The 22,156-nt window shown below is 40.6% G+C and overlaps 1 protein-coding gene across 1 annotated transcript in view; it reads left to right on the top strand.

Annotated features, from left to right (window-relative positions):
* The window catches only part of KLHL14 (kelch like family member 14), a 65,196-nt gene extending 43,388 nt beyond the window's left edge, over nt 1-21,808 (top strand). The window contains 6 exon segments of the mRNA XM_040550305.1: nt 1,821-1,910; nt 6,360-6,438; nt 14,742-14,932; nt 15,063-15,221; nt 18,003-18,160; nt 18,657-21,808. Of these exon segments, the coding sequence (XP_040406239.1) occupies nt 1,821-1,910; nt 6,360-6,438; nt 14,742-14,932; nt 15,063-15,221; nt 18,003-18,160; nt 18,657-18,797 (818 nt within the window). The 3' untranslated portion in view covers nt 18,798-21,808.
* The last annotated feature ends 348 nt before the right edge of the window (nt 21,809-22,156 follow it).

Below are 22,156 nucleotides of genomic sequence, written 5' to 3'. Positions count from 1 at the left end.
GGTTCAACCCCTGTCTTGGACCTGATTTGAAAATGTAATACAGCATTGGATTAGGTAAGAACTGAAGGTGCTGCAGACTGATCCCGGGAAAACTCTTCTTGAGAGGAGGGGTCCAAGAAGGCATCAAAGGACAACAGCACATTTCTTGTGGAAGACCCACATTTATTCTATAGTCCAAGCTTCCACAAAAGCAATGCAAATTCAGTGTTTGAGAGAGATTTCAAGATGGGAAAATGTTTGAGATTAAAGAATGAGAGAAATGTTGTGTGGGAGCTAGAAAGGTAATAATCTTATTCATTCTTTCATCCCATTGTAGGAATCTGCAGGTATTGTAAATTCTTATGCATTGCCTAGTATAGGCTTACTTCCCAGTTATGTAAAGTTTATCAGTAACAAATAACTGTAATTAATGAACTTCCACTGTACCTGGCTGCTCAATTTAAGAATTGCTTCACTTACGTGACTTGTAAGAGCACAGACTATGAAAATGATATTCGACCTTTACTAAAAGCGAACCTTACTTATTCATCATTGCCTTGGCAAAAACTTCAGTAAGAAGCTTAAATGAGCCCACTTGATCTTTAAGAAAATGTGTCCTAAATAACAAAGCTATGCGTATTTCTTATTATTATTATTTGCATATGCTATACTGCACAACTGCATTCTGAGAAAAATAAAAGATAATAAAACAAATGAAATGAGAGATATATCACCCAAAATAATCCAAGTGTGAGATAGGCTGCCTTTTTTTTCTTTTTTTTTTTTTTTTTTTTGGCATTGGCAAAAGAGCACAAAGTAAGAGCTGGCCCTGAGTCATATTGATTTCCCACTGCACTGGTTTCCTAAGTGCTCTGTTGATCCGTGTCAAGCAATAAGTTCCCTGCCTGTACATGCACATCACCTCCCCATTTGTCCTCACCTAGATTTAAGGTGCCCATATGATGAGCTGAACAAGGACATCATTTTTCCTGCTGGTGTCACTGGGCCAAAACTACTGTATGTGGTATGATAACTAATGCTGTGTAAGTTTACATTTACCATATAACATCACAACGGTGCTGTATGGCACAGCACAATAGTAACTGCATACTCTGTATACAAAAGCCCTTGTTTTTATGTTTTAATACTTGCAGTGGAAAATGTAAATTAAAAAGAATAGATTATTGCAACTGTGGTTGGTCTATAGCAATCCCAATCCAAAAAAAAAGGATATTGCAAACCTAATGCCACACTTTTGATCTTTGTTAACAAAGGATTTCCTGATTAGATGAATAGAAAATGTGTGATTGTGCTGCTAATGACATTGTACAGGAAATTAAGCGTATACATTTGGAAAAGGCATTAAATCAGCAGGACCTTAATTTAAAAACTTAAAACTGTATGGAAATGCAGCTTGTTCATTGCTGTGTAATAGAAAGCTACTGAACACATTGACTCTTCTTGTGGAAACATTACCAACAGAACAAAGCTGGGCTGAGGTTTTTTTAATGTTTCCTAGCATACTAGGATCCCTAGCATCTGCTTATTCTCAAGAAAACATGAGACAACTTCACCCATTTTTACAAGTTCTTTTTAGAGCAACATATATGCCAGTTGCCAGAATTCCAGATTTTTCCTCGATTACCTGCAAGGTCAAATAATGTGAAATTACTAGTTAAGTGGCTTTTTCTGCTGTTAATTCACTGGGTATACATGCATGGGGTCATGCATTCCCCCCTTATTTTGTACATATTTAATGCCAGTGTTGTGTTCTGTACCTTTGAATTTTTTTAATGGAATTGGAGCCCTGAGCTGATAAAGAATTCTTGCTTTGCTTGCAGTTATGCCATACAACAGTGCCCATCATTGTGTTGTGGAAGTGGAAAACTTCTTGTTTGTGCTTGGAGGAGAAGACCAATGGAACCCTAATGGTATGTATAGAATATTTAAAGGCGTGGGCAGCATCTTCCTTCCTGTGTCTGTCTGTCTGTCAGGTCAGCTGATGTGGTCATTAGTAAGTGATTTTGAGGACCTGTAGCCTAATTACTAAACTACCAAAGGCTACTTTTAGATGTTGATGTAATAAATACCTGGTACTTCAGCATTAACATCTCCATCATTCATCAGCTCCCACATCCCTTGAGAAATGCCACAGGCAGCAGAACAGACTCTTTCAAGTGCATGCATCAGGCAGCAGCTGTTAAGAATTTTAACCTTCATTTCCAGTCTCCTTCCAGTCATAATATAATAATGCAATTGCGGTAGATGAATGCTTCCTTTCTATTTTCAAACCAGATACTCGCAGCTAAAGTTGTTAATGTGTTAATTATCTAGACTGAGATTCTTAAACTGGTCCTTTTTTTAGTCTTGTGCAAGAGCTTCTCATATAGATTATCTGCTGCTACCTTCTTTGATTTGATTACTTCATAAATTTACCGCAAAGAGAAATTAAACAATTTAACAGGCTTCTGAGCAAAGCAAAAGGAGAATACCATGCCTTGCAAAATTCACAAAATTGTCAAGACATTGTTAAAAAGCTTGCACACGAAGAAAGAGTTGTAGTTGTAGCAGTCTGTGTAACAGAGATAATTATGACTGAGAAACCATAAAACAGCTTGCAGGTACACATTTTTACTTTAAAACACCAGAGGATCCAGCTGAAATTACATATACTGCATATATTTTATTGTGAATGCCCCATTTCAGCATCTGCACTAAACCAAATTATAGAAAATTGTTACATCTGTTCACTTCCTAAAACCTGAGACAAACAATCCAGTCCACCCTATAAGCATATTTCCGGTGTGGTTAAAAATATCACTAAATGTCTTAGGAGAAGAGCCCTTCAATTCTGTTTTTTGAACCTCCTTTATATTAAGCAGGAGGTAGCATGGTATCGTTAATGACAATTAGCAGTAGTAGTATCAGCCTCAGCCAGCAACTGAGGGCCCCTGTTGTGCTTGGTGGTAGGCGCATAGATAATAAGAGGCAGACCTTGTTCCAGACGGTTTATAATTAAATAGCCATGTCACATGAACGATGAAGGGGAAAAGAAGTATAATTATCCACAATTGAAAGGTGTGGAAACTGAGTCACAAGTTAACGGAGAGACGTAAGGGGTGAATACCCTGTAAATAAGACAGGACTTGAGCACAACAGTTTGTGAGATGGACTGGGCTTTAATTCTGAGGCTGCCTAGACAAACTCCTGAGCTGAAGATGTTTGCAGCAGACATCCAACAGCTTCCTTGATCTGTGAATACCAGAGAGCTGTGGTTTGTCTGTAGAGAAGATATGAATGAAAGAGGTAGGAGCATTACTGATACCGATCGCTTCAGAGATTTACCCCAAGTGAAATGGATCCTACTTGTCATAAAAAGTGGACCTGAAAATCACAAACTACATTCTGTGCTGGAATAGTTCTTTCTTGAAACTGATTTGCTCTAAATCTGCAGCTACATGGAAGCAACTCATACATACACACTTATATTTCTGTAAAGGCCCTTGCCTGCTGTCCTTGTAGTACAGAAGAGGCTTCAGACCTAACTAATGTGTTTTGCAAACACATTTCAAAGATTTCAACTTGAATGAGAATGTGCCAAGTGTTTTGTTTTTTTTTCAGTGAAAAGTATTATCTTTGAGGTGGGGGCAATGGAAGGTGCATTACGCATTTCTTTAGGGATTGTGCTGATTCTCAAGAAGCCGAGTCGACCACAAGGTGTGCCCAGGCACACTCCGTGCTGCTCCTTTGACTTCCTGACAACCTAGAGAGCATGGGAGACATTTTTTCTCATTTTTAACATCCTCCTATGACTTTTCCTTTCCAGTCACAAGGGATCCCTGAATGAGTAAATATTGATGAGAGCAGGTCGCAGAACACTGGCATGGATTTAGGACAAACTTTCATAACCTTCAGAGCCCTTCACCTTTTTGGCATGGGTGCAGAGACCTTCTTGTAGAGAGCAGAGCAGCATCTGCTTCCTTTTCTCCCATTATCTTGATTTGCTAATCCTGATTTTTGTTTGCTTCTCACATTTCCTACATTCTGACAAGTGCTTTATAACATGTGCAACCTTCCTGACTGAGGAGCAAGGCAAAATAATAGATACAGTTGTCTTTTAAACTGAATTCCAAAATGAGATTGGAATAAAACCAGTTATACCAGGCAGCTTAAGGAGGTAATCAGGTCCTTTCCCTGCCATCACAGGCATCATATAGTCCCATTTTTAAAATTTTCTAAGCTCCATTTGAAAAGCAGTTGGATTTTTAGCCCCCTCTACTGCTGTTGGAAAGCTGTTACAGAATCCAATTGCTCCCAGTGACTAGGAGCCTTATTCTAATTTCCAGTAAAATGTATTCTTTGGCTGTCTAAATCACCTTGTTCTCATGCCAAAGCTGGCCTTTAGCTTAATAGTTTTTTCCCTCCTGGATATTTCTTCCTTTCATGTATTATATGCACAATTTCTGTCCCCTTTCAGCTTTTGTTTTGCTGGGTGCAACAAGCCAAGTTCTTTGTCTCCTGCAATAAGACAAACTTTTAGTTCTTCCCATCATCCTAGCAGCTCTTCTTTGTGCCTGTTCTAGTTTGATTTCATCTCCCTTCCTGTGAAGTCACCAGATCTGTATCCTGTATTCCCACTCTCTTCCCACTAACATCTTCACCTTCTACCCCATGCTGTACAATCTTCTACATACATATTTGTAGCAAAGATGTGTATTACACACACTATGTTGGGTTGCCATGGTCCCCAAATTAGAAGTTTGTGAGACACCAATGAACAAGCTGCCATGTAACCAATGAGCTCTGAAGCCCTGAGTAACTCTGAAGATGCAGTAGATATAGCAGCATTAAAACCATCTCACAGAAGTCCAAACTTTTGATTAATACTTACATTGTTTTGTAAACTGATTTTTACAGTTGAAATAGATTAATAAACAGTGATACCCAGAGCCAGTCAGTTGCCTGCTGTTTTACTATGTATTGAATTTCTAGCTACCAATGCCAGTTCTTCTAAATTGCCATTATAGATTAAAGGAATTCAGACAGGGACCAAGAGCAAAGTCAAGCTTCTCTAAACCCAGTGCAAAATGCCCAGTTGCTCTTAGCGTTTGGGGCTCTCACCCTGTGTCTTGAGATGTGTTTGAGCAGTGCTGATCATGCAGAGAGTTTGGTCCTCATTAGGCGCCACACTGGATTTGGAATGTGCTTATACATGGCAAGAGAATGAGTTTGCTTCCAGACAGAGTGGTCAACAGTTTCTTTCTCTGCTTTCTTGTGGAGCATGATCTTAAATTTTTATGAATACAAATTCTAGTTGTATCATTTTTTTTCTTCTGTCCAGTCTTGATGGTCTATTTATACATGCTGAAGTAAGTGTAGAATGAAACAAGCAAAGCGAGCCAATCCAACAGAGGCTTTTCCAATGCAAAAATATTCACCTTGTAGAATACCCAGTGACCATCTGTAGAACTGTGACATATGCAGTTGGGTTATTCTGCTGTCCTTTGAAGCCTCTAATTCAATTTTTTAGTCACACTTACATAAACAAAGGTTTCTTTTTCCGAGGTCCTCATCTGTTGAAGTCTCAGGTGTTACAGGAAATTGCCGTACACTCTCTTGCTTCAGTTTTCTTGCTTTGATGTCAATCTGCATGTAAAATAAGATGAAATCTTAATATCGTGAAGACATGAATACAGTTCCTGGGCTTGACAGCATGGATAAGCTAGTTAGCTGGCGTATGTTGCTCATGTTTCGTATTTTAGCTAACACACTTGGAATAAGACTCTTAAGAGTGTATTCCCCCTTCGATGCACATGTGTAACTCCTCCTAACTTGCACTGAAAGTATATGGTAGAATAAGCCATCTAGTGCAAACACTGCATACCCCATGCTGATGGCTTATGCAGCTTCTGATTATTTGCACAATGTTTTTTACTGTGTTCATCTAGAGGTGAAGTGAAGAGAAAGAAACGCACATGTTCTACTATGATTTTTTTATGTGACAGAAAATGCTCTAGCCATAAAAATACTGTGGGGATGCCCTGTTTGGGGCAGTAATTTTGTTTAGTGCTGTGATTTATTGTGGCTGTGAAAGTTCCACAGCATCTATAAGTAAATTTAAATACACATTTTCAAGATCTTATTACAGAGAGCAAGAATAATCTCTATCTGTTTTTACTGCTAACAATTGCTAATTCAAACCTTGTAGTGCCCCATTTGTTGAATTATTACTGTACACGTAGCGTAAACATACATTGTTGTAAAAGGGGGAACCCTTCATAAAAGCTGTCAACTTGTGAAATATATGCAATATATATTACAATCATGATGTTAAATACATGAAACAAACAGCTGAGTGTCAAAATAATCTATCTTTACAGGGAAACACAGTACAAACTTTGTTAGCCGATACGATCCCAGGTTTAACAGCTGGATACAACTTCCACCCATGCAAGAGAGGTAAAAACCTACTACATGTTTTTCAATATATGTTTTATCATCCTAGGAACAACAGAAGTTTGGCTTAGTTCTGGGAGTAAGAAGGCCTACAGAAACATTGCAAATACTGAGATAAAACTGCAGCATGGAGTTGCTTCCCATTTGTCTCCTAATTTTTTTAAATATTCCAAATTCAAAACTCCACATGCCAAACCCTGCAGTGCTAACTCATGCAAAATAACTATGGACTTTGTGCAATTACTGGTTGCCTGAGCGCGGTTTGAAGGATTTTTTGAAGTCTCCATAGTATCCTGTCATGTTACACTGAAGCGTCATGATGAGTTTGCAGTAAACAGGCAGTAATTATAGTCAGGTTTCTTACAGAGAGAACTGAAACCTCCACGTGTTGACTCCAGCCTGTTTCACCACACCAGCCATGAAAAGCTCCCCTCAACATGACTTATCTTGTCAGAGGACTCATAATCCTAGGTGGTCTTTGAATGAAGTTGCTGTCAGCCAATGCGAATTAGAGTAGCACACATTTTAATCCTGCTGTGTATCAAAGAGCAGAGCTGCATGTGAACTTGAGCGATGACCTGTAAAGATGGCATAAACTTAACTCTGGATCCCAAGTCCTACCTTGATAGGAAAAAAGTCCCCCAGACCTGAACTGAATGATGTGTTTCGTAGGAAGAGTCTCACAGGCAGAAGATACAAGGTCATGTTGTTTTTATGAAAAAATGCTCACACGACTGTCCATCCTTCAGTTCAGCATCCATCTTTTCATGGATCCAGCATACAAGAGATCTGACACTGCTTCCCTGAGACACTCTCCTGATGCCCTTTTCTGACAGTATTGTCCTTTTTTTGTCATCTGCCTACAGTATTCGGGTGTCTGGCAGTCATAAATGTATTGAACTCAGTGCGACCCTGTGAATGAGATGTGTGTTAGGAGGTGCATGGAAATGTGACTGTTTTTTCAAATTTTCAGAGGTAAAATATCAGTCTGTAGAGTTTTTGAAAGGCCTGTTTCCAGGATTCAGTTTGATTGACCTAGGTCCATGTGCAGACCCGTGCACAATGCTCGTCACCAAGTGCTGCATTGTACCAGTGCATGGAGAAGCCCAAGTGGGACAGATATGAGTCAGCGCCTTGTTGGAGCTGAGTGAACTGATAAAATTAGCCATATAAACAGAGACGGAACAGACAATCACATTTCATTATAGTCTGCTTTTATTAATAGCATCATCCTTTAAAAATTCTGCATTAAAATACTTACTTTTTTAGTCGATAGCAGGGCTAGGCCAACAGCAAGCTCTTGCTATTGAGGTAGCTGTGCTTTGGCAGCCCTCAGCCTATTCCCTCCCTACTGCCAGCACTGTGGGGTGACCCCACAGCCAGGCCATTTACCTTACAACACAGAGGACCTTCCCCTCTGGTTCAGCTCCCCAAACCGAGTCACTACCAGCCCAGCCATTGGCACAGGGAGAGCAGGAGGTACGGGTGAGATTGCATATTGCTATACAGGTCTTTACCAGTGAACCAGGGGACCTGACCAGTGGTTTTATGGAGGCTGAAGCTCTTCTGGAACTTGATCTGTGTCTTGATTAGGCTCTGTGATTATCTGCAAGCAAAACTCTCAAGGGGCACGTGTGGCTGGATGAACAGTTGGGTTTGTTTGGCTGACAAAGCTCAGAAGGCAGAATTAGGTGGTTGAGGGTTGGAGAAAGCAGACAGTAGGATTTTTTTCACCTCTGCAGTGTCCAGTTGTGTTGTACTGGAAAATACAGTTTATAATCCCAGGTGCTGAATACAGCTTGTTTCTGGTGGAAGCTGCCACCTTCAGCCGAGAGAGAAAGTCTGCTGAGCTTTATGATTGCTTAGCAGCTGCCCAACAATAAACTGTAATGTATTAACATCTTGGCACATTACAGTTTTATTTCATTATAATGGTCCACTCGTACATAGTTCCTTCAGCTAGGGGCTCTACTGTGGCAACATAAGTTGTCACCTCTTTTTTTGTTCAGGATACATAGCTCATAGACTTGTCCATTATTTTTCTATAAAATATTTTTCCTAAGCATAGGGGCTGTTGTTGGAAAACAGGGATTTTCAAAATCCTGAAATGTTTTTAGAGGTTTATTTGCTCATCCCTAATGACTTCCTCAGCATTGTTGCAGCCTTTAGAGGTAGGGTCTGGCCCAGGCAGTTTTAAGGAGATCATACAAACAAGAGGGAGCTTTTATGCAGTCTCTTTTCCCAGCTCTTTAGTCAAAGTTTCCATTAAAGTCAATAGGCTACTTCCCCCCCCAGGAGTACAGGGTCACGCCCTGTGTCTGCTGGTATAACGCAGGCACCATTGACAAGACAGACTGTTTAATGGGTTCTTCTGAGTCATTATGGTCCATCAAGTCAAAACCCACTTAGGAATTTTAGTCTGAGAATAATTGGCTGGATAGACTATAATAGCTCCTTTGAAATGACTGTCAGGTAAATGTGGGTCTCATTCACAGGCAGTATATTCTCAAGTTGAAAATCTGTATGAAATATTTGATGAGTAAACTTTTATCTCATAGGCTAAAATCCATATCTGATTGATTTTACTGTTTGAGCTATAAAGAAAAGACTAATCCCATTATGGATTCAGAGCCATCAGCGTATTTTTCTTTAAAGCCAAATTCGGTTTCTTTTGATTTGAAGCACATCTCAAAAATAGTCACCTTTGACAAGTTTGTACTGTTTTCAGGTGTGTGTTGTTGAGAGAAGCAGCAAATGATTTACCAGCTATTGAAATATTTACCAGCCTAACCATGCAACAGTGCTGTTGCTGTTAACAGTGGGATGGTTTTTGGAAAGGAGCTCAGTTAGGCTAACATCTCTACTAAATGATTGATCCCTGTAGCAGACATACCTGAACTTCTGGATTGAGCTGTAGCTAGACACCTTCATCCAGTACTGTCCCATCACAACGGGTCAGACCACAGCTGGACAAGGGGTGCAGAACATTTTTAAGTTTCTGTTTTTTCTTACATTCCAATTTAAAGGGTTTTATTTAAAGACCTGCAAAAAATACTGCATTGCATCCGGGCATAAAGAAGCACAAGTTGATCTGAGCAGGCCACCTTCTTTATTGAAGCTGATTGAACTGATACAAGAAGCCACGGAAAAAAAAAATGAAAAAAAAAAAGAGATAAAACGATTTCATATTTTATTTTAGCCTCTATTATTTAATAATAACATTAACCTTTATTAAGATGACTTTAGTTTTTTTTAAAGCAAAATGAACACTCTAACAGTGACCACTGTAATAAGGTCCAGACACCATGATGATCACTCATAGCATTCATAGTTTTAAAACTAAGACTGGTATTTCATGTTTCAGGGCAAAAAATCATTTTCTGTGGAAATTAGAAAGAAATGTTAGAAATGATTCCCTTTTTGTTTACTTATGAGAGAGTTAGTTAGGTTGATTATTGAGTGAGGGGTGGTGAAGGAGAAGTATTTCAGAGACCAGTAAATGTCAAATACTTACATGCTCTGAAGAAAATCCCAAAGTAATTGTCTTATTGTCTATATTCACATCCTAAGGTGCATTCCAGCTATCTAATTAGAATGGATAGTCTCTTCCCAGTTCTGTGGGAAAAGTTGCCGTGTGAGGACTGTTATATTTTAATCTGAATCATATTTTACAGCAATTTAAAAGGTTTTCACTTAATAGCACATCCCTCACACTCTGTATCACCGAAAAGCTAAAACCCAAAAACCTGAAAATATTTGTGGCAGGAGCTACTGGCTAAAGAGTCACGTCCACGCAGAAGAGTGAAGCATGCTGACGCTTTCATTTTTGCTCCTTATAGTGACACTGTGTGGATGAAACCAGGAGTACACATACAGAGTGATGTTAACAAAATCATAGTTAAAATAGCAATGCCTGTCAATTGTACCTATCTCTGTTTATTAAACTTGACTAAAAAATGAATTAAAAGAGAGAAATTGCTATTCATATAGAATAATATATATCTTTTTAATACAGCAGAGTTTGGTTTTGAAAATTCCTTTTTTTTTTTTTTTTTTTTTTTTGCACATTTTATTAGGTTTATTACTGGAAATCTGACTAAAATATGTCAAGAGCTGTTAAAATTTGAAATCCTCAAAACTGGCAGCAAATATCTCCTATTCCATGTTGCACACAGCTCAGTAAAGCTGCTAAACTGCTGTGCTGCAGGTTGGGAAAAGAAGGGGCTCCTAGTGAGGTGTTCACTGATCAGCAGCGTTGAGGAAAGACCGAATAGTTGTGCTGAGAGCAGTTTGCTCACGGGTTTGCCAGAGGAGGTGGGTGAGGACAGACAAGTGGACACATGAGCAGCCCAACTATCACTGCCAGGCACCCTGCAGGTTTGTGCTGGGCATAGGAGGGTCAAAGGAGATGTGAGCTGTGTCTGAGCATTCCTCAGCATGTTCAGGCTCTCTGATGTGACCTCTGCAGCTTTTCCTCCTTTTGTGGGCAAATGCAAGCTATTTTGCCTGTCATGTACTCTCAGGAAGCATATAGGCACTTGTTTGCCTCTAACACATTTACCCGCCGTCAAATTAGAGTGAAATCAGCCAGCAGGTTTTTGTTGAGGGAACAACACTCAGACAGACATGGATGCACATACAGTGTAATCAAATAAGCTTTGTTTCCATAGAAAATTGGGCTAAAAACATAGATGCACAATTTGCTGCCCGACCATGCAGAGCAATATATGTCATCAGCTTCTATCTACCCATTGACAGATAAATTAAATGATCTTATTTAATTTGCCAGTTTAGTTGGAGGCATTTAGCAGTGTTCCTGTCCTCCTGTTTTCATCTTTTATTTCTGTAGCCTTGTTCCTGGGGCAGTGTTTCCATTCCTGCTCAACAAGGTTTGCCATCCTGTTCCATCCACATTGTCCGTATGCAGCCAAGGTGAAAGCAAAAATACAGGAGGTGCTCAGTAACGCAGCTCCTCACCAGCCAGGGCACTTTCAGGTATGCACTGAATCTAGAAATAAGGCCAGAAATAGGCAGCATCGCATCAGATCTGCTCCTTGAACGCCCAGCCAGCTTCCTGTTCCCATGGATGTATCTTCATATACTTTAGTAAAGCTTTTGACACTGTTTCCCACAGCATTTTCCTGGAGAAACTGGCTGCTCATTGCTTGGACAGGTTTGCTGAATTAAAAACTGGCTGGGTAGCCAGGCCCTAAGAGTCATGGTGAATGGAGTTAAATCCAGATGGAGGCTGGTTACCAGTGGTATCCCCCAGGGCTCAGTACTGGTGCCAGTTCTCTTCAATATCTTCAGCAGTGATCTGGACTAAGGGATCGAGTGCCCCATCAGTAAGTTCACTGATGACGCCAAGTTAGGCACAAGTGTTGATCTGCTTGAGGGCAGGAGGGCTCTGCGGAGGGATATGGACAGGCTGGACTGATGGGCTGAGGCCAACTGTATGAGGTTCAACAAGGCTAAATACTGGGTCCTGCACCTGTGGCACAACAACCCCATGCAATGCTGCAGGCTGGGGAAAGAGTGGCTGGAAAGCTGCCCGGTGGAAAGGGACCTGGGGATGTTGGTCGATAGCCAGCAGTGTGCCCAGGTGGCCAAGAAAGCCAACGGCATCCTGGCTTGTATCAGGAATAGTGTAGCCAGCAGGGCCAGGGAGGTGATTGTCCCCCTGTACTCTGCCCTGGTGAGGCCGCACCTTGAGTACTGTGTTCAGTTTTGGGCCCCTCAGTACAAGAAGGACATCAAGGCCCTGGAGCATGTTTAAAGAAGGGCTGTGAAGCTGGTGAAGGGTCTAAGAGAACAAGTCTCATGAGGAGCAGCTGAGGGAGCTGGGGTTGTTTAGTCTGGAGAAGAGGAGGCTCAGGGGAGACCTTACTGCTCTCTACAACTTCAACAAAGGAGGGTGTAGTGGGGTGGGGGACAGTCTCTTCTCCTGAGCAACAAGCGATAGGACAAAAGGAAATAGCCTCAAGTTGCACCAGAGGAGGTTTAGGTTGGATATTAGGAAAAATTTCTTCACATAAAGGGTTGTGAAGCACTGGAACAGGCTGTCCAGGGAAAAGATTGAGTCACCATCCCTGGAAGTATTCAAAAGGTGTGTAGGTGTGGTGCTTAGGGGCATGGTTTAGTAGTAGATTTGGCAGTGCTAGGTTAATGGTTGGGCTGGATGATCTTACAGATCTTTTCCAACCTAACTGATTCTATGATTCCTGTCTGCCTGACCTCTCCTCCAACTTATAAACCATCAGCCAGTCTCAGACGCATTTAACAAACTGGGAAATCCATCAAAAGTGTTTACATGAAACAAATTTTGCAAAAATGGGCGGCTGGGTAAAGGAGAGAGATCCTATTCATGCTTTCACTGATGGAAATGCTCCTGAATGTATGCCTTGCTAGGTAGCACGTTGGAGGTACTGCATACAGGCTTCATTAGCTGACCCAGCCATGGTACAACTGTAGGGAAGCCTGTGGAGGAGTTGGGACGTGCAGGAGTTGTTCATTGCTGGGCGTTGTGCTCTGTACATCCACTGCTCATCCTCAATGCCTTGAGCATTCTGCCCATTCAAGCCCTTGACAGTGCAGGTGACCATAAAGACCCTGAGATTTACCCAGTGTGATTCAGAAGATGGCTGGTGCGATACGCAGTGGTTCCCCAGTTCAAATTTGGGTGTCTGAGCAGGAACTAGAGAACACTGTGTTAGCTACAGAGATGGGCTTGTGAGGTGTCAGACCTAGTAATGCCTGACCTGCCTGCTAGGCTCTGGGCTCACACACAAATCACATTTTCCCCAGGAAAGTATTTTAGGTTTGGGATCAACCATTTTGCACCTTGAATATTGTGTTCAATTTTGGGCCCCTCACTACAAGATGGATACTGAGTTGCTGGAAGGCATTCAGAGAAGAGCAACAAAGCTGGTGAAGGGACTGGAAAACAAGACTTATGAGGAGTGACTGAGAGAATTGGGGTTGTTTAGTCTGGAGAAGAGGCTGAGGGAAGGCCCCATTCTACAAGGAGGTTGCAGTGAGGTGGGCTTTGGTCTATTTTCTCAGGTGACAAGTGATAGGACGTGAAGAAACAGCCTCAAGTTGTGCCAGGAGTGGGGAGTTACACTGGATATCAGGAAGAATTTCTTCACAGAAAGGGTGGTTAGGCACTGGAACAGGCTGCCCAGGGAAATGGGAGACGCCATCTCTGGGGGTATTTAAGAGGCATGTGGATGTGACGCTTAGGGACATGGTTTAGTGGTGGACTTGGTTATGTTAGTTGAGGGTTGGACTTGGTGATCTTAAGGGTCTTTTCCAACACAGATGATTCTATGATTCCATTCTAATTTTTGTCACTCAACATTTTGTACAGTTCTTCATTTAGCTGTGCTCTTTTTCAGTATTCCTTCTCATAACATTGCAACTTAATATTAAAGGCCTCTACCCTAGGAAATCTTTCTACCACTGAATAATCATGGGAGCACTCCCTGACCATGGATTACACCAAGTAGTGTCTCTCAAAATCATTTTCTGCTCTGTTTTTACTTCAGTAACAGACACCAGTAATTTTGGAGTCACAAGGAAGACAAGCTGTTGTGTGTCTAGTAGTCTTTACCAGAAAAAGTAATAATTTCCCCACATACCTGAGTTGCATGTGAAAACAAACAGGTGGCTCAAACTTTCCACAGTTAGCTGAATGGAGCTGGACCTTTTTTTTTTTGAGTTAAAGGGCAGAAATGTAATATTGTGCCTAGCTTAAGGAAAGTTGTTCTATTTGCAGTACTGCAGAAAGAAGAAAAAAATGATAATTGAAGAAAAATTTTGATGATGTGGTTCTCTTAGTAAATTGGGAACAATGACCCTTGAAGGACCATAAAGAAAGTGAATGTCAAGATAATTTATTATTGTTACATTATCTACCTCATTTTTCACGTTGTCTTACTGAGTTGTTATATCCCTTACAAGGTAATACCCCAAACATTAATGAGCACCTTTTTATCTTTCATGGGTGTGAAAAAGCAACCAACAGCTTTGAAAAAAGGTATTTTCTGCCAAACTTATGAGTGCTTAATTGTTCTGACACCAAAAATGAAGTATTCATTTGATGTAGAACAAGTATTTGATTAGCAAAGTAGACACAGTCTTTAGGATAGATGTAAGCTTGTGAAGCTTCTGGAGACTTCTGTCTGAAGTAGCATTTGGAGTAGCAGCCATCTTAGTTTAGGGAGTCAGCTGGATTAAAAAAAATGGTTGAAGTGGCTAATTGTTTGTTGTTGGCTTGTTTCGTTTTCTTTCGCCCTGTCCTTCAGGAGAGCAAGTTTCTATGCCTGCCGCCTGGACAAGAACTTATATGTAATTGGTGGAAGAAATGAAACTGGCTATTTGTCCAGTGTGGAATGCTATAACCTGGAGACAAATGAATGGCGTTACGTGTCTTCCTTACCACAACCTTTGGCAGCCCATGCAGGAGCTGTTCACAATGGCAAGATATACATTTCAGGCCAGTATCTTATAATTCCTACCATACATTGAATACATATTTAAAACAAAAAAACAACGTGGAGCTAAATTCCTGCTGGAGGGCAGTGTCTTTATTTACATTAATTAACAGAGGTACATTTACTTTGCAGGAGGTGTTCATAATGGAGAGTATGTTCCCTGGCTGTACTGCTATGACCCTGTGATGGACGTCTGGGCCCGAAAACAGGACATGAACACAAAGCGAGCAATCCACACTTTGGCTGTAATGAATGATCGACTGTATGCAATTGGAGGAAACCATTTGAAAGGTCACATTTTTAATAGCAAAAAAGCATTTTAGTGTCCCCCGTCTCCTGATAAAGAATATTTTTGTTAGACAGTCATTGTTAAATACATTAAAAACCAGGCAACACAATTTAACAGGACACTTGAGCCAGCAATTTTAAAAACATTTTATGCAAATTATTTTAAAATTATAACAGTACATTAAATATATGAGTAATGAATGCTTTAGATAATAAAAATGGGAGCTTCCATTACTCAAAGGCATGGACAATTTGTCATTACCAAGAATTCAATGAAACAAACAGATTATTCTTTGACCCGAAAGTACCAGCAATATTTTCCTCTGTAAATCATTTTCCAAAATGTGCAGTTAGAGAGAGCTTTATTCAGGGCAATGCACAAAAACAAGCTCCCTATTTAATGAAATAAAAAAAAAAAAAAAAAAAAAAACAGCCATTAAATATTAGGACTAGGCCTTTTAGTTCCCTTTTTAGTATTAAGTATAGCTTGTTAATTATAATTCTTTTTAAAGGTCTCTTATTTTCATCTTCTGAAAAGGTCTCATATTAAAATAACTACTGCTTAGGCACCTGGTATTTTTGTCTTAATACTTACGTGCTGTTGCTATTCCTGCTAAAGTAAAGAGTTTCTGTTTAATCCAGCCAGTTAGGCAACAAGCACAGCTCCTGCTTCTTTGTCCTCTGACAATATTTGACAGGTTATATTCTTTTTTTTTCTTTATATTCATTATATTCTTTTTTTGTTAAAAAAAAAAAAAAAGGGAAAAAGAGCCTCACACTCACAACAACAAAAGAGAAGATTGTAATGCAAAAGGAAGAGCGATGTTAACTGCCAGTGATATCATGCCATGTGTCTGAATGAATCTGGCACCCAAATCCTAATGAAACTCTGAAATCTTGCTCTGCCTTTGAAGATCTGAGTGTCCATGGTGCTTATAAAGGACAACGTCTCAGATGTCAAGTTGCCCTGTTAAATAGCACTGGGGCATAAACCCTCTCAGCTGGGCTGCTGTGCCTCCATTCCCCACACCCAGTTGTGATGGGTGTTCCTGGACTGGACTTCAGAGAAGAGGGTAAAAGCTGCTGACAGCACATCTGCAAATTTTGTAGAGGTTGCAGAGCACCATGGTGTTGGCTTCTTCTCCTACTAAAGTAACAAATTTAACACATCACAGCTCTCTGATAGGTAAAGCACATGCCTCGGTTTGTGTAGGCTTGAATTGCTTCCATCCTGCATTCTCCTTTCTTCACCCAGTTTCACCTAACATCCTCTGGGAAAGAAGGGACTTCTAATAAGCATTGCATTGTTTCCTCTGTAACTGCTGCCCTACATGCCTTTGAAGTGTGTGCCATTGTGAGAGGTATTTGACATCTAGACTTCTGGAAAGTCTTCCGTTCTCTGGAAGAAGGGCTGTTTGGGAAACTAGTTCCTTCTGTAAAGTGAAGCAAGGACAGGAACTGCAAGTTAAGTGAGCAGAGAGGGGGACTCAAGTGCAGATGAAGTAGTAAATTCTCCACCAGGTGGGAATAGCAGGCCTTTCTGATAGCTCCATGGCCAAGCAGTCCTTTGTGAAGCTGGATCTGTATGCCAGTGTCAGCAGTGCATTTGCTGCAACACAACTAGTCATGTGTACACTGCAGTTTATTACAGAGCTCGTTGACAGATTCTGGGTGTGCAGCAGTGGCCTCTCTATGGCCCCTTGAAAACTTTCCAGCAACGAAAAATTATTTCATCACGGCTATTCATTCCCATCATAAATAATACTCTTACAAGCAGCTTCATTTCGAAGTACCAATATCACCAAATGCCCTTTTGCAGAAATTCAAACTTCTATTTTCCATTTTGACCTTAATGAAGAAGACACTAATGTCAAGTAAAGCATCTGAGCAGATTAAGAAAGCCATAATCTTCTTGCAGTGCTCTGATAATGAAGGTAGTTTGAGATACAGAAATGTCTAAATATTTGAGCAGGAACCAGGACTCGCAGTTCTGTGTCTGTGTTGAGCTCACTTATTTGTTACTGAGTGTCACAATTTGAGGGACTTGAGACGTATCTGCCCGTTGGTGATTACAAAGCAGCTGTTGCTTGGAGCCATTTTCTCTCTCAGATGGGGAATTGTCACCACTGTTCTTTTGATCACATTTCTGTTGCCATAAGGATGTTGTCACATCACAGGTGCGTGCTTAGGGTACACCTTAAAACAGCTTGAAAACTGAAATTGGTCCTGAACATCACATACGTCATGCTAAGCACCATGTCCCTCTGGAACCAAGTGGCACCAGCTGTCTAAACTCCACCTCGACTTGGGAGATGTTGATTTCTAAATGAGATTTAATCTGTTGATTTTTGAATAGATGAGATCTGCTGACCTTTGAGAAAGACTGCCAGGACGGCCTGTTCCTAAATGTTCAAACTCGTATTAGCACTGATATATGAGGAATGTAGCTTGAACTTGCTTTCTTCATTGTTAGGGTATTACTGACTGTTACTGTTTGATCCGTTCAACTTTTATATGGACTTGTATTTGTGATTTGTAGAGGACTGTAGAACTAATGGTAAAAACTTTTAATAGATTTATTTGAACTGAAATAATGGGATATTAACATTACAGAAGATGGCGTATATAGTAATATTTTCGAGAAGAAACTTTAACAATGATGTTATAATTGTAATAATGTAATTTTTACTGTAAGTTAATAAATTTAACAGTAAAACAAATCATAAAATATCTTGAAATGGTATGCCATAATGCACATTCTCCTTTCTCAATGCCATTACCCAGGTTTCTCTCATCTTGACGTAATGCTGGTGGAATGCTACGATCCAAAAGGCGACCAGTGGAATATCCTCCAGACTCCTATTTTGGAGGGTCGCAGTGGCCCTGGCTGCGCAGTCCTTGATGACAGCATTTACCTTGTAGGAGGCTACAGCTGGAGTATGGTGCGTACCTGCTCTCTGCAGTGACCCTTCCATTCCTTCTGAGCTCTTGCAGCCACTGCGTACATTACTCAGATGGGACAGAGGATGAAGTAGTAAGGGGTGAAGTAGTTGTAGGGGCAGGCTTTGGTTTGGTTTTCAACTTGTGGAGAACACGTAGGTTTTTTTTTACCTTTGTGCTTTTCTATTTAGATGAGTTATTATCAGATTGTACTCATTGTTAAGGGGTAATATATAAATTAGATGCGATTTGGCAGAAGTGATTGATGGTACTGTATGCCCATAGCTTTGCCTATCAGGCACTTTGTAAAGGAGCCTGATTTGCAGAGGCTGTGTGCTCTGCCCATACAAAAATCAAACCTCTTTAAGGGCTGTTAAATCAGGGCCCAAAGCCAGGGGTTACTTGTGAAAAGAAGTGGCTTTTCATCTTCAGTGCTGATGGGTGACTTGGGCTTCACTTTGGCCAATCTTAACATGACTTCTTTTATTTTTGTTACAGGGGGCCTACAAATCTTCCACTATTTGCTATAGTCCTGAGAAAGGGACTTGGACAGAACTAGAAGGAGATGTTGCTGAGCCACTTGCAGGTCCTGCTTGTTCAACTGTCATACTGCCAGCCTGCGTACCGTACAACAAGTGATAGTCAAGGAGCACTGACATGAACACTGATTGCATTTGGGAAAATAATGACGGGTGACGTAAATATTTTATTAGAACAGGATTCCTGTTAACACAAAGCTACCATAATTGACCCCTTATCCCATACTTACGCTTTAGGAGCAAAGTAAAAGAGAACAAAAACGAAGTGTTGTCCCATCTCAGATAGATGCCGGTGTCTTATGAAGCAAGTAGCTAAAACACACCGAATATTACATGCTGACAGACTGCCATTTCAGACTGATTTTAACTTTTTCCTGCTGCAGAAAGATTCCTCACATCAAATTTAACTTCAAAAATATGAAGGCTACATGTTCAAACACAGCCTGAAGAGACAAGATCAGTATTGTGCATTGTATCTACCTGCATGTGATCTGTGTTGAAGTCATGAGGATGTTGTTGTCATGAATGCTTCAGAATTCAGATAGTGAAAAGCTCACTCTGCATTGCAGAATTGTCTCCTCCTCTGTAATCCTAACCTACAGCTACTTCACATGCTCTGCAAGCAACCCAGGATCAGAAGATTATAAAAGGTAAAGAAATACTGTTTTTGCACAGCTTGGCATCTAATACACTCTGCCTTCAAAGTCCCCCACATGTAAGTGTAGCAAAGAGTGGACTACAAAGAAATCCGTGTTTTACAGAGCACTTCTTGCAATAGCAGTTTAGAGATTAGGATCAAATTCTTCTAGTCACACTTGTGTAACGTCAGAATAGTTTCACCAAAATTTGGTCCTACACCGTAAATTCTGGGTTCCTACAGTAAGTTATTTCTATGACGACCTAATGAAGCACCAGAACCCTTCCTTACTTTTCACTCACCTGTTAGGTAGAGGCATATGTGCTAGTTGCTTCCAAAGACAAGAAGGCTGCACTTAACTGTAAATGTATTACTTTGGACTCTTAAATGATTGCACACAATTTTGGAGAGACACTGTTAAGTAGTTAAAGTACTCCTGTGTGATTGATCTTAAAATGTAGTGTGAAAGATTTTTAATACTGATCCAAAGTAATATGAGGCTAGACTTTCCACTGCCTTACAGCTTGTGTAATTATTTACACAATGCAAAGTGAGTTCAGAATGCTACCACGTGGGTCCGGTTGCGTTTAGGATTCGCTTTATGAACTCGTAGTTGCTTGCACAAATCAGGCTGTCCATGTTTTAAGCTTACGTCTTTCTGTGCTGGCACTGCAGAAGCAGTGACAAAATCTGAAGCCTGATTCATCACCACCTTGTATTTAACATAGTCGTCTACACTCCAGCAAAGTATATGCAGAATTCTTCCATTGTGGTTTACTTGTGCTGCATTCATTACCCTCAGGACCATCTTTTTTGCTGGAGTCATTGCTCCATTGAAGCCAACGAGCTTCAGTGTACTTCTGGCTTATGTCAGCTAAGAGTCAGGCCTCTAATTTGCTTAGTTGTAACTGGCTGCACCAGATAAAAGGCACAGCAGAATCAGATCCTGCATTTTCAAGCTTGCGCATATCTTTTATGATAGACTTAATGCTAGTGCATTAAGCAAGGAGCAGAAGACTACTGGAGGTTGGTTTCTACTGCAGAGGCAATAGATGGGAGGAAGAATTCATTATTTGCTTTGCAAAATAGAAAGAGGACGAATGTACTCAAAATTACACTATATATTGAAGCTTGAGAGCAATATAAATAATGGAGAGCAAATACCATGGGACTGTTTCTCCCTGGCATCAGTCCAGTTTTATTGCAGTACAACTCCTGTGCTTGCAGCAGAATTACACAGTTATAAAATCGGAGTAATGCAGTAAAGACTGATACCATACAAATGCAATAAACCAATTGATGGGGTAGCTGCACGCGTGGAAAAAAATTGTTTTAAAAAAAATAATCATCTGAAGATGCTAATATTTGAATGTGTTGTTGGGGAGTTTTCCAGTGAGCATCACTAAGGAACTCATAAAGGTGGAGTGTATATCCTGAAATCTCAATCCATTTCTACTATATAGTGCAATCTTAGTTGGTTTTGTATTTATTTATATGGTTCAGATCCAAGGGATCCCTTGTAAAATATATTTGGTGCAATCATGACTTTTTTTTCCTGTTGAAAGTATATAAATATAAATATATATAAAAAGGAAACTGTTAAGATACTAAATGAGGAAACTTCGACTGACATTTAAGATCAGGATAAGGTCTGCCATTGAACACTGACTGTCACTCGTCTCTACTAAAACGTACCATTTGTAAAGGATATTTGTTGTCCTTTTAAGTGGTTCTTTTTTTTACCAAGATAATTTAAAGATTTATGAGGACTGTATGTAAATCTTTCTATCTTTCAGGAAGGCATGACCAAGGAAAGTGCAAACTGAATAAGTCACACAAAGAATGTAAATTTTGTACAGTATTAGGCTGTGTAAATGAAGCTTGCTCGTAGGGGGAAAACTTTAAATAAAACTTTATGTACTAATTCAACTGTCTGCCATATTCCTACTTATAAAGTGTATGTATAAATAATATCTACATTAAATTCTTTGGAACTTTTTTTATCATGTAGACGTGTAAACTTCCTTTGTTCTGTGGCCGTACATAACAGCCTCGTTGTGCTCCAGGTGTCACTACTCCGTGCTTGTCGATGCAGGGGCGCAGTGACAATGTAGTGGAGCAGCATCCTCCCCTGAGCGCGGGCAGGGGCAGACCTCGGGGCTGCAGGTGTTGCTGTGCACCTGTGGAAAGCGCCACTTGCGCTGCTCTGCCCGCGGAAAGGACGCTGCCTGGTCAGACGCAATCATACTTTTGGGGGGGATAATGCTAGTCATGGTGGAGAAGGCAAAGGTAAAGGCATTTAGCAGCAAGCGGGACACTATCGGCTGTGCTGTATGCATGTATCTTTGCCATGGACTGTGGCCTTCCTGTGCAAACCAAGCAGGTACACTGAGCAAACACAAAGGCAGTCCTGACCCCCTTGCTTGTAGCAGGTAAGATGTGCTGGGGCATGGCTGGGGGCATAACAAAGGAGTTTGAAGTGTCTGCACTAAAGAGAGGGGATCAATCCCGTTCGGATCTCTTACAGGGAAGGAAGAGGCAAGCCAGCAGCAGCTACAGTATGGCAGCACAGTGAATGGGCCTTTCTTTAATGAATTTATTTAAGAAGGAAGAAAGATCAATGCTTATGTTTTAAAGTAATGTGGGAGAAAAAAAGAAGAGGAGAAGCTAGAACCACTGGGCAGAGATATGATTTAGAAAGGGAGGGAATGAAGTGAGAAAGAAGAGGTAAGAATGAAAGTTAGAAAATGAGCGTGTAAGAGGAGAAGCGGGATGTTCCCTGAGTCTGTGGTGCCCAGAGTGACATAAGCACCCAGCTAAAG

The sequence above is a fragment of the Cygnus olor genome, chromosome 2, assembly GCF_009769625.2.
Source record: "Cygnus olor isolate bCygOlo1 chromosome 2, bCygOlo1.pri.v2, whole genome shotgun sequence".
In the NCBI taxonomy this organism is placed as follows: Eukaryota; Metazoa; Chordata; class Aves; order Anseriformes; family Anatidae; genus Cygnus; species Cygnus olor.
Note: the sequence above shows the minus strand (reverse complement) of the source record. Positions and strands in the feature narration are given on the sequence as shown.